Below are 13,543 nucleotides of genomic sequence, written 5' to 3' on the forward strand. Positions count from 1 at the left end.
TGATTGGCACAGTTGATCTGTGATGTTTATAACCCATAAAAAAAAACACAGCAAATGAACCACAGTTAACAACTAATGAAATACAGAAGCACAAGAATCCCAGGCACAAATCACTAGACTTGGTGTCACGCAGTGTGTATAATTTTCAGGATTAATTTCAGATTGTGTATTACTTGTACTGGTGAATGCATTTGTAATACATTTATAAAAGATACAAATAATTAATCCAAAAATAAATTAGCCATTGTCCAAACTAAAATAAAAACCACCAAGACATAAATCAAGGTACAGTGCTCCCCCTTTATAACGCTGTAGTCGGGAGCCATAGTTAAGAGACGCTGCTATTTGTGTTCTGCCTTATAACGAGAATACTAGTGTTAGAGTAATGGCATTATGGGGCAAACGGGAGCCATGACCGTATTGCCTTTTAACCTGTTTCACAGTATAAAGGGACACTTTATAAAGGGGGAGCACTGTATATTCTACCAGGTGGCACAATAGAATCTAAAACATTGGGCACATTTAGGAAAACGACTTGATTCGGTCCTATTAAATCAGATTGCCCTAGTCTGGGAGCATGGTGTGCTAAAAGGGATGAGCCTTGTTGGACCAAATGGTCGTTTCTCATTCCCAAACTTTTTTATGTTCTAATGTGTTTAAGACATATAGCAAAGAATACATTATGAATATATTTGGCATAGGATTATACATGCTGTATCATAAAATAGTTTTGATTTTATAAGGAACTCTTTTGTAGTTAGCTTACTAAAGTATTAATACATATTTTGATTTTTGTGTTAATGGTTAGGCAGTATACTGCAGTACCCTATTTATGAACTAATTAAATAGGCCAACTAAGTGTTCAGCAAACACCATTATTGTTATCAACTCCAAGGATCACATTATTGAAATTGGGTTAAAGATGTTACTTTAGTAATGTGTAGCAAATTAGATCAGGTCATATTATATTATACTTTTTTATTACTTGTATTATACCTTTCTTATAAATTGTGAATAGATTTTTGAACTAACTAAAGCAGGGCCATACTGTACTGTAGTATCTGATCCCAGTTCTCTCGCCCTCACAGAGGAGTTGACCTCCAGCGCCAATCTCAAAGTCATTCCCTCAATCGAGCCTCTCTTCACCAGGAAGTTGGATGTCCTGGAGGTGATCGAGGGTCGCACAGCTCGATTCGGCTGCAAAGTCAGCGGGACACCTCCTCCACAGGTCACCTGGAGTCACTTCGGTGAGCAGGCTTTGCATCCTCCCCTCCTCTTTCCACCCCCCCCCCCTTGAAGAGCAACTGCGTTTAAGTAGGAAATGTATTTTATTAAAGTTTACCGAAAATCAGTAGAGAAGATAGTACTCCAATAAAGCTGTATCTTTGTCCAGGAGTTCAACAATAAAACAAAAATGAGCATTAAAACACCAAAGTGTTGATAAAACACAAAACATTTGAACTGCCACACAGAAAAGTGCAATACGGCTATAGCATGAAGTATACTCCTGTGTTTCTGCTTTCTCTCACAGATCAAGTGGTTGAAGAAAGTGAGAATATCCATATCCTGAAGGACAAGGGGCTCCACTATTTAATTATCTCCCATGTCAGCAATGAGAATGAAGGCTTCTACACCGTTATAGCCAAGAACAGCCATGGAGAGACTGAGTGCTCAGCTGAGCTATATGTGCAGGAGCCTCGCCCAGCTATCTCCTTACAAATGTAAGAAATCTCTCATATCCATAAGGGTTAGTATGAACTTCAGATACTACTGTCTTTCTGCCCTATTATTGGTCAATGCAGTGAGACAAAGCTGAGAAGAAAGTCCCTGACACCCTGGCTATAATACTGTTTCTTACCCATTTTAGAATTCTGGTTTAAATAAACGGTCATGGAAACTAATGTGTGGGGACCAAGAAAGCTCCAGTCAAGTTGGAGAGATGAGTTTTGTAAAATAGTTGATCTCGATATTATTGCTGTAAAAAAAGACAAACAAACCCCACTAGGCAGGGGATGTCAAAAAATGGACATTAATTCACCAGCAAACCCTGGAGAGGATCTTGTATTTTCAGTTATTAAGGGATAAAACCAGTGAACCACTGTGGCAAAGTGGTGAATACGTGCAGGTGAGTGCAGTGCAGAGTGGATAAATGACACAGACGATGATATACAGGTGCAAGGGTGTTTATTAAATTAATTCAATGTCCAGAGCCTTATAGCAAACCTGCAAATAATAATAATGTTGGAAGTGGTACAGCGGCGTGTATCACTTCTGATTATAATCCCACGGGTTTGACCCATAACTCAAAGTCCAGTTCTTTCACCCACACAAAACACAAAACACAGTCACAGTTCCGACAGTGTATAATTTTGTGCTCGTGGTGCAAAAGACAGTTCCTGTAGTGTAAAAGGTGAGTGGTGATATCCGGGTTTTATGCTGGCCTGCGGCTGCAGCTCCGGATCGTGCTCAGTATTCTTGGTGAGAAACGACACACAAGACAAACAGTGTTAATACACAGACAAGCAGAACACTCACGGTTTTTTGTATACACAAGACAGGCTCCTTCTTGGTTATTTGGCTTAACCTTATGCAAAGGAACAGATCACAAACCCACGCCCCCCCTATTCATACCCTTGCCCATGACCCCTAGGTTAACGAATGCATCTGCTCCTCCAATCCTCAGATGCCACGCCGTTTACCGTCCGGGTCAGTGAGCTTGGGTGCCGTAGCTCCGCCCCTTTCCTAAACGGCCGACTTCCACTTACCCTTCGGAATAAATTGTCTTGCCATTTGTTTAAGGTTACTCTGTTCCTTCTTTCTAGTGCCCTCACCGGTTGGGAAGGAGATCTAACATCAAGCGTCATTCGATCTCTGTCACAACCACACACTTGTTCAGTTGTTAATTTAGTTGATACATCGCAGAACAAAACCGTAATCTCCACTTGATTTAGATTTCCGATGGTGTGGCTGCAGTAATTACGCCATGGCTTCTTCAACCCAGACCCCTGCCACATGGGCACTATAGGCATCTATTGAAATGTTTCCTAAAGCCAGTTGTGCATTACAATGAGTTATATCCATTTCATTGAAAAATAGTTTTTCTTCACAAAATACAAAGGGGTCGTATCATTAAATTAATTTATCAAAGTGTGTGAAAGTGATTAATTACACAAATACAACAAGTGTTTCCCAATGGATGCAAATAAAAGTGCTTTTAGCATATCCTGTAACTGCAGTCTTGCTGTGTTAACTTTTACTGGCAGTGCAAAGCTGGAGAAGATGCCTTCGATCCCTGAGGAGCCGGAGGTTCCCGAGAGCGAGGTGGAGCGGTTCACCATGCCGGACTTTGTTAAACCACTCCACGACATGGACGTGGTTGAGGGCAAGGAGGCTGTTCTCAAGTGCAAGGTGGCGGGCCTGCCCTACCCCACCATCACCTGGTTCCACAACGGCCAGAAGATTGACAGCGCTGATGACAGGAAGATGACTCAGTGTGAGCGGAATGTTTAGATTTTCTATCTAACTTTCTGTCAATGTATGAATATTTTTCATGTACCTAAAAGCAAAAATGATATATGTGCAAATCAAAAATATAACAGTGCCAGTACCTTTAACGTAATTAAGTAAATAAAAATGTCTAAAACATTAGAAAGGATCCTATTTTTTTTATTAATCTCAAATATTATGAATAGTTTAATACAGCACCATAGCTTATATTTAAGATTTATAAAATATTTTGATAGATTTATACTAATGATTGTTGTGTCTTAACGTAAAATGGCATCTCTTTATCAATTCTGTACCAGTACTTTCTTTTAGAGGATAGGGTACCTATGATTCTCTTCCACCTGAGTAAGCTAGTGACAGCTAATATGAAAAGCAAGTGTTTAAATGGGTGCTACTATAGTGTACCGTTCCCCTCCTGTCATTGCTGTTAATGTGGGTAAACTGCCCCTCTCCCGGCACTAACACTCTCCGTCTCCAACGCTTTTTTCCCATGCAGATAGAGACATTCATAGCTTGGTTATCCGCTCAGTCACACATGCTCACAGAGGCGTCTATAAAAGTGTCATTTCAAACAAGGTCGGGAAGGCCACATGCTATGCTCATTTGTACGTGACAGGTAAGTGCATTCATTGTTAACCTAGCCCTTTGGATAACGAGTCTGTTCTCGTACAAGGTTATTGTACATTTGTTGTTCTTAGAAATATTAGACAGGATTTTCAAAAACCAAAGTGTTATTATATCAAAATTGTGGTATAGTAACGAGTGCTTTAGTAGCAAGTGATTTTCAAAAGAAACGTGTTAATTAAATCAATCCATTAATGCTTTGAAATTGAGTCGATGAGGTTGTTAATGAACCCATTTCTCGTTAAAAAGCTTAATTTTCGCAGATCACTTACATCACTTCCTGTCTCAATTACTAGATAAGGGGAATTCAAAATATCTGTTAACAAGATAAAAAAAAAAATGAATGGAAGCATAATTCGCTGTTACGGAAACTACCAGTATACATGAAATAAAAAATAATTTGTAAACTTCATATAAAATTGTACAATTTGTCATGCAGAATGTACATTTATTTAGAACACTTCACATATAAAATGATGATTTACAATGATCTGATGGCACAGATTAATAACAAATAATAATAATAATTAAAACCCATTAGTAATTTACCCTCATGAGGGCGGAGATTTTGCCACAATTTGCTATATTTTTTGCTATTTTTGGTAACTCTTAATGTGCATTTTGCAATTAAAAGAAAAAGAAAAAAAAAAACTTAAGCCATCTTTGTATATTAGTTGGAATTTTTTTTGTTATGATGACATCTACTTTTGTATGTATTTTAGTATGAGTTATTGTAGGCTATAAATACATACGTTTCAAGTGCCATTGGTATTTGTTCTTAGTTATTATACATGTATACCATGCATGTACTGTAACACTTCATTATATATTTATTAAGCTTTTAAAATTACGATAAAACTCCCTAACCCAGTACACAATTTCTTTATATTTAATTGTTTGCTGAATTCTTATAATCATGAATTTTCTCTATTACTCTTAGCCTGCCAATGCAATAAGTAAACTCAACATGATTAGAAGTAGCCACTGAACACTTCCAGTATTATGAGAACATTTTGTATGTGTAGAAACTTGTGACAGAGAATGTGTACATTGTACATAAAGTGTATGGGGAGTCTGATAACATTATCAAATATGTTTAGGCAAAATCCATGTCAACGATCTCGATCACATTCCTAGTGCATCGCTATGTGTCCTTGACATCTGTTCTTCGCTCTTGTGTGGATAAGACACAGCTATTAAAAGCCAAGGACGCATTGCAAATCTGCAATCACCTAAGAAAACTTTATTTTAATATTTAATATGACGTTTTCTATACCAAGATTCCAGTTGTATAATTCAGAATATACAAATATCAGCTGCCATATAAAGTACGTATGCAGAATTCAAATAGGCTACAGTTGCATTGATAATTTATTGGTAGCAACATTACGCTGATTGCAAACAACGGTAATCACTTTAGCAATATAAAAAACATTCCGTGAGGTTACAAATGGTTAACATAAAAGTTAATAAATCTCATTCATAACCACAAGTATAGAAAACCGAAAAAATACTTTCGTAACTACAAATATTGAATTATCGAGGTTGTCTGTAAATTGCTTGGTCCTGTACACTCTCTCTCTGTATCGTTGGCATCACAGACGTCGTCTGTTAAATGATGTTTCAAGGTGAGTTATATACTCTTTCATTAATTAAAATCCACTTTTTCCAAGTGCATATTAACTCCTGATAAATAATGACAACACAGATTTGCTTTTAAATTCCCATGCAAACAAAAGAAATAGTCGCAAGATTAAGATATTAACATTATTTCTTATATCAACAGAATTTTGGAAATCACATTAGGACGATTATTTAATAACGAAATAAACACAATGGCTGTTTGAAAACGCCAAAATCAATGGTACATACCGATCTCTTGATTAACACTGGAGTTATCATTTATCTTTTGAAAATCCTGACAATTGCGTCTCAATGATTTCAGCCTGGTTTTCACTGAATCTATATGCAGGCTGCATATGCCAGAATGTATCATTTAAATTGATTATTATTAATTTCAGGGTTATTAAATACAAGGTTATTAAGTGCTTTCATAAAGCAGCTATAACTGTCAATGGTTTATTATGATGATGAACCAGGGATACCAGTTTATTACAATAACATGCATTGATACTTCACTAGTCTACAGACTGTATTAATAATTAAAAGGGTTGTAATGGTTCTTATAAATGCCTTATTTTTTCAACTGTTGTTACATCTTGTTATTATAATTAATACCTGTCTAATATTGGTAATTTATTACACATGTATTACACATTTAATGTGTAGTATTGAGTATTTATAATATACCCCTAAACTAAACTGTTAATACTATGACTACTTTGACTACTGCAATTACTATTACTACAACTATGAATTTGACTATTACTACAACTAATACTACTACTGTCACTCCTATTACTACAACTAATACTACTACTGTCACTCATATTACTACAACTAATACTACTACTGTCACTCCAATTACTACAACTAATACTACTACTGTCACTCCTATTACTACAACTAATACTACTACTGTCACTCCTATTACTACAACTAATACTACTACTGTCACTCCAATTACTACAACTAATACTACTACTGTCACTCATATTACTACCACTAATACTACTACTGTCACTCCAATTACTACCACTAATACTACTACTGTCACTCCCATTAATACCACTAATACTACTACTGTCACTCCAATTACTACAACTAATACTACTACTGTCACTCCTATTACTACAACTAATACTACTACTGTCACTCCAATTACTACCACTAATACTACTACTGTCACTCCCATTAATACCACTAATACTACTACTGTCACTCCTATTACTACCACTAATACTACTACTGTCACTCCTATTACTACAACTAATACTACTACTGTCACTCCAATTACTACAACTAATACTACTACTGTCACTCCAATTACTACAACTAATACTACTACTGTCACTCCAATTACTACAACTAATACTACTACTGTCACTCCAATTACTACAACTAATACTACTACTGTCACTCCTATTACTACCACTAATACTACTATTAATAATTCCTATTACTGCAACTAGTACTACTGTTACTGCAACTGCAGATAATAATTGATATTCTTATTGTTATCTTTGTTTTAAAAAAAATGCAATTGCAAATGTTATGTATATCAAAGAATAAGAATGTATACATTTATTCAGATATTCAGGAAGCTGTTCATGAAACCAGTGTGAATGAATTTGGATTCCCTCCAAGTTGAACAAGAAAGCCGGCTCATTTATTCCAATAAATGACAATGGTACTTCAGTGCTGCTTTATGCAAGTTAAAACAATTAACAAAGACAGAATGAGAGCATGTGCTTGAGAACTTATATGAGCGTTTGTATAGGAGACCCCAGTGCATTATCTGAGCTGCTCTGTGTTGTTTCCAGATGTCCTGCCAGACCCCCCAGATGGGCCACCTGTAGTGGAAGCAATAACAGGCAAAACTGTCACCCTGCGGTGGAAGAAACCAAAGAAACTGGATGCCAGCATAGGTACCAGTCTGTGGGCTTTCATGTATTAATTCAAGATTATTTAAAGGTGTAGCTAATCCCAGTACAGATTGCTTTAACTGCAGTACCACATGACTGAGCTCAATTGCTGTAAAGACTTAGTCCTATCCCTGGAACTACAGTAGCACTTTTTTGCTCTAACGGTATTTGCTTTCATTGTCTCAGATGCCAGCTCACTGACGTACACCATCCAACAGCAAGCGGTAGGGACGAACCAGTGGAGCACAATAGTCTCCAACTTGAAGAAAACTTCATACACAGTTCACAGTCTCTCCAAGGGGGTTCTTTATGCCTTCAGGGTGCTGTCATCTACCCCCAAGGCCCACAGCAAACCTTCTCCAGCTACAGAACTAGTACAGCTGGTCGATAGAGGTGAGCATTCTGTGTGCAACCACAAGCCTCTTCATCACTTGCAATCATGACAAGTCAGGGTTACTGTATCCAAGGCCCATGCCATTTTAATGAAGCTGCCAGTGGCAACTCTGGTCAACAGACACACATTACTTCACAGTTGAAATTGCATACAGACCTCATGCTTGAGCTCTGCCTCATTCATAGTATTTCTTACACATTTTTCTGGACCAGTTGCCTCTGCCGTTTTTCTATTGACCACAGCAGATGTTTGTGTGTTCTTTGTGAATTCCATGGTCCACAAGTGGTTGGGTTGCTTAACATTTCTATGCATACACATAATGTTTTAAATCCAGCAACACTAGGAACTTATTATATTAAGAAAGTTATTTATCTGTCTGGCTTTACTTTTTACATTTTATTTTATTTTTTTTACAAAATTATGTACTAAAAGAAATTTGGAGCACTGCACAGCAATGCACAGTTTAATCACACAATTCTTGCTGACTGTTAGTTTTACCTTTTGATTGCCCAAAATGGGCTCAAGATATAGCATTACTATGAAACCTTACTATTAGGGCGACCAAGGGACTAACAAAATGTGGCCTTAATAAAGGGAGAGGCCTTTCCACTGACGGTGCATATTAAAAACATTTGTCATAGACATATGCAAGCTGTTCTAATTTACTGTGTCTTCTAAATTGAATGTGCAAGTAATTCATATCATGTTTCTTTCCATGTTTTCAGAGGGTTTGCTAGTTTACAATGAGTTGGTCTTTTTAGAGGTAATTAAGCAACAACTAATGGCGGCCTTTGTTATGGCTTCATATTGAAGGTGACTTTAAATTGCCATCAGTGGGAGCAAATGAGGATGCTAGAAAAGTTGCCTTAGTTGTGAGCAGGTTTTTAAAATTTATTTATTTATTTATTGCTGAGGTGACCTTAAAGATACATCTCTAATTTTAAATTATATAGTTCATTTTACAGAAGAAAATGTTGAAAATGACTTGAACCAGTTAAAACAGAGAATTCTGTAGCTATTTAAACAGTCATATTTGATTTTGTCTAAAGGTTTAATTATGTGATAACTTCCCTGAACTGACCTTCTGCTCTGTACCTGCAGGCCCCTACCTGGAGGAGGCACCAGTTATCCTAGACAAACCGGACGTGGTTTATCTAATAGAGAACCAGCCAGTCTGCATTACCATCAGCCTGAATCATGTGCTCGCAGGGATTACATGGAGGAGGTAGCTCTCCTTCAATTACCTCCACATACTAGGGGCAGGCACCCTCCAGACCAGGCCTTTATTGCAACCACGGCCTTCATTATTGAACCAGCTGAACCTGTGACTAAGTACTTAATCCATTAATTATGATGGTGATACTCAGTGCTGGATTAACACTAGGGGGCCAGAAATGGAAGCCATTGTTTCTTACACTCATGTGTCTATCTCTTTAAATGATATATTACGCTAGTTATTACAGTAAAATATAATAGGCTAGTTTTTAGGTGCTTGGTAGTGTTCTAGTTTATTGTGGACATACTATGATAGCTTATGACATATAATCATTTTCTGCCATTTTCATCTTAAGGGAAAGTGGAAAATGCAGTTGTATTTTACTTAGAATCATCTTCCCTCGTATATTATTATTATTATTATATATTATTATTATTATTATTATTATTATTATTATTATTATTATTGTTGTTAACTTGTAAATGTTCTCTGACATAAAAATTCCCTGTTGATCAAAATAATGCAAGTACTAAAACAAGATAAGTTGGTGCGGTGAATATTTTCTGCATAACAGCAGTATAAAATAGCCAATTGACTTAAAACCTGTATTTTTAACAGTAACACCCTGTTGTTGTAGGAATGACAGTATCTTGGTAAACACGCCAGGTCTGTTTGAGATGAGCATGCCTGATGATGACCAGCACTCATTGAGGATAATGCGGATTAGGAGCAGTGATGTGGGAGAGCTCACCTGCACTGCCAGTAACCACTACGGCAGCGATAGCTGTGCATTTTCACTTGAAATTGCAGGTGAGGATCTTTCCTAGGCATGTACAGTTTGGCCAGTCTAATGTGGGCAATTTCCAATCCTCATACATTTACTATACGTTGGAGTGCTTTCCTTAAAGAGCAACTTGGTAAGGTATCTCAACAATTCTTCTACTTATTTTGAGTAATGATATATCATTTTCTGGTGACTTTTTAAAACTTAGAAGCTAACATCATCCCTATGGCTTCAAACAGGCTCTCAAACATGTATTTTCTGCATCTGGTAGACCAGATTGTAACGATTAACCTGTCCCCCTGCAACTGTCTGTCCCTAGTGGATGTTTGAAATACATTAGTAAGAAGTAAGACACAGAAGAGTTACATGGGGACAAGCTAAATTAGAGAGGAAACATGTATGAGTGCCTGTGACCAGGATGGCTGGTGGTAATGTCTGACCCGGAAGAGAATGGACATACAGTCAGTACTGCAGGGTATGAAAGCACTTTTGCTTGTTTAATAATAAATAAAAGGTTTAAACAAAACAAAACACTTTACAAAACAAAACAGCACAGTTGCCAAAATAAACTGACAAATCAGACACGGAACAAACAAGCATCTCGCTGGTTTATACCCAGCATGTGTAGAAATTGTTTATATTAGGGTTCACTTTAAGTTTCTTGCCTACTCACGACTCCCATTCCGCTCCTGAACACACCAACCTCGATCAGCCAAAGCTGCATGTTTTTATACATGTGACTGTCTCCAAATTAGTAATATTGATCAAATCTGGAGTCTCTCACATTATGCACGAGTTTAGCATGGATGGAGAAGTTTAACCCCATTCATGCTGAAAACGAAATAACAATAAAATAACGTGTTTTTACACACATAAACAATACATTCAAATAATAATAATAGTACAAACATAATATACACACAGAGGCAGGATTTACCCCGTCACATTTCTCCCTCCTTTTGTGTAGCAAATATGGCCTTAAAGGCAACCTACCCCCTTAAAAAACCAACAGTCTTGGTCATGATCCTGGGCCAGAAGTGGAGACATCAATGGACCCATGGGCGGCAATGTTGCCAGTGGCAATGCTGTCAGCGGAAATGCAGACAGTGCACAAGCTGGCTTCTCCAGCCTGGGCAATCCTTGCAGTGGAAATGCTGCTCTTGGCAACGCTGGTAGCGGCATCCCCGTGTCTACCTGTCACAGAGACGGCCGAAGTGGGCGGCGTCAGAACCAGGAAAAGGAATGAAATACACAAAACACAGGACGGATGAAATGAAATGATGATGGCGCTGGCTGGCGCCGGTTTATTGTAAAATAAAAGGGTTTAACAAACAAAAGACAGGACACGGCACTTCGCGCCAAAATAAACAGACAAACAAAACGAATAGACACGGACAAAACACAGAGTGGACGAACGCTACACAAACAATTGAAATCTATATTTACACTTCTCTATCTCTATCTCTATCTCTATCTCTATCTCTATCTCTATCTCCCATTCTCCACTCCCGAACACCCAAACGCGAGTATGTGACAACGTGCATCTATATATACTGTTGTGCTGGGATTCAATTACCAATTAATTATTCACTTGAATCCCAGCACGTGAATTAAAAAGTGCAATTCCCCGTGCTCACATATTACTACATTTTACTTGCATGTGAAGTGCTGTGCAATCCTTGTGCCTAAATACACATATACATTTTTTAAACATTTGTGTTACACAGACCCGTTTATATCCCGTGTACCAATGTCTATACACCAACATTTAAACACACCACATGCAACACATAACAGATAATATACACAGGGGCGGGCACTTTGTTACACTACCATGTCTGCAATGACTGGGAGGGACACTGGGTGGTGTTACTGTTGCCAGGCTTCCCACAGCTCCTCATCTCAGCCCCACAGCAGGTAAATCGCCCACGGGAGGTCCTTCCTTATGCTTCCGTCAGGGTCCACCAGCCTGTCTCATATCTCCCTCAAGGATATTAGAAACAGTGGCTCTGGAGCTAGCGGGGCTTCCCCTTTGTGGGCACTGGAACTTGGCCCTCCTTCTTCCCCTTTTTCCTGCGACAGCCACTCCTCCAGTTTTTCCTCTTCGGCCCGGTAGTAGATGGGACCCGTGCACGATGCTACACATGGTGGAGTGCCCGGGCTCGGCCCAGGCGAAGCACCACCCTTCCCTTCTTTGGCAGGTATCCTGGTCTGCCTATGATGAAGTTACAGCCTTTAGGTGGATTCACTCACTCCTGATCAAAGGCCTGGACAAAAAGAGGGTCTTCATAGGAGCATATGTCAGGGAAGAGCCCTTACTTCAGGCAGGCGAGGCACCATGTAATGGAGTTTGGGGAAGTTGAGCACTTGGTTGTGTCTTTAATAAATGAACAAACAGAAAATAAAAGGTTGAAAGACAAACAAAACACAGGACACGGCACTTTAGCCAAAATAAATGTACAAACAAAACGGACTACACAGACAAACACTTTGAGCTGATATTATTATTTACTTTTATAAATATTATATAAACTAAAAAACTATTATTTTACTTTCGCCTCTGCACACACGTTCTACACTCACGGAACACACAACCCCGAGTGAGTGAAAACATGCTGCTTTTATGCAGCTGTACCGAGACTCGACTGCTAATCAATCATTCAATTGGAGTCTCGGTACAACTGCACGTGAATTAATAAAAAGTGCAATTCCCCATGCTCACATATTATATTTTACCTGCACGTGAAGTGCTGTGAAATCCTTGTGCCTAAATATAAATATACATTTTAAACACTTGTGTTACACAGACCCATTTATATCCCGTGTACCAATGACTATACACCAACATTAACACAGAACACGTAACATACAACACAGAAATACACAGGGGCGGGGCAACATTGCTACACAGACCCACCTTGTTTTTTAATAAGCCTGATGTAACTTTGCCCTGAGGATGATGCAAGCTCAAAGCATGCATTCCAATCTCATTCCAGCGGCCCCTACTTTTGAATCCATCATGGAGGATATAGATGTGAACACAGGAGAGACGTCTCGTTTTGCTGTGGTGGTTAATGGGAAACCCGTTCCAGACATCATGTGGTACAAGGTATGTTATGTGTTACGTGTGTTTGTCTGTTTAAACTTTTTAAACCATTTTTACAACAAAAACAAACAGTTGACAGCCCTTATATGCAAGCTATTTCTAATAATTGAATGTTTTCAATTCAGTCAGTCAAAGTCAGTCAATTACAAAGACCTTTAATTTTAGGAAACAGCTTTAAAAAAACTATTTTGAATACTGTTAAATTTGAAATATTTAAGGAGACGCAATTCAAAGTATTACAGTCTCAAAAATGTTTTATTTATCAATTTTCTCAAACGTCTTGTTATGACAAATAGTCTGCTTTAAAATCTAGGCCTAACAAAAAGTAATTCTTAATGCTGATGTCTTTTCATCTCAGTAGTTAATG

The 13,543-nt window shown here is 38.0% G+C and overlaps 1 protein-coding gene across 4 annotated transcripts in view; it reads left to right on the top strand.

The window, feature by feature from the left end:
- Positions 1–13,543, top strand: part of LOC121322068 (striated muscle preferentially expressed protein kinase-like) — a 140,042-nt gene that overhangs the window by 87,343 nt on the left and 39,156 nt on the right. For all 4 annotated transcript variants that reach the window (XM_041261560.1, XM_041261559.1, XM_041261562.1 and 1 more), the window contains 9 exons: positions 1,089–1,247; positions 1,532–1,721; positions 3,264–3,493; positions 4,004–4,123; positions 7,575–7,679; positions 7,863–8,069; positions 9,172–9,295; positions 9,924–10,096; positions 13,067–13,179. In XM_041261560.1, coding sequence (XP_041117494.1) covers positions 1,089–1,247; positions 1,532–1,721; positions 3,264–3,493; positions 4,004–4,123; positions 7,575–7,679; positions 7,863–8,069; positions 9,172–9,295; positions 9,924–10,096; positions 13,067–13,179 — 1,421 coding nt within the window. The remainder of the gene's footprint in view (positions 1–1,088; positions 1,248–1,531; positions 1,722–3,263; positions 3,494–4,003; positions 4,124–7,574; positions 7,680–7,862; positions 8,070–9,171; positions 9,296–9,923; positions 10,097–13,066; positions 13,180–13,543) is intronic.

The sequence above is a fragment of the Polyodon spathula genome, chromosome 10 (assembly GCF_017654505.1).
Source record: "Polyodon spathula isolate WHYD16114869_AA chromosome 10, ASM1765450v1, whole genome shotgun sequence".
NCBI lineage: Eukaryota > Metazoa > Chordata > Actinopteri > Acipenseriformes > Polyodontidae > Polyodon > Polyodon spathula.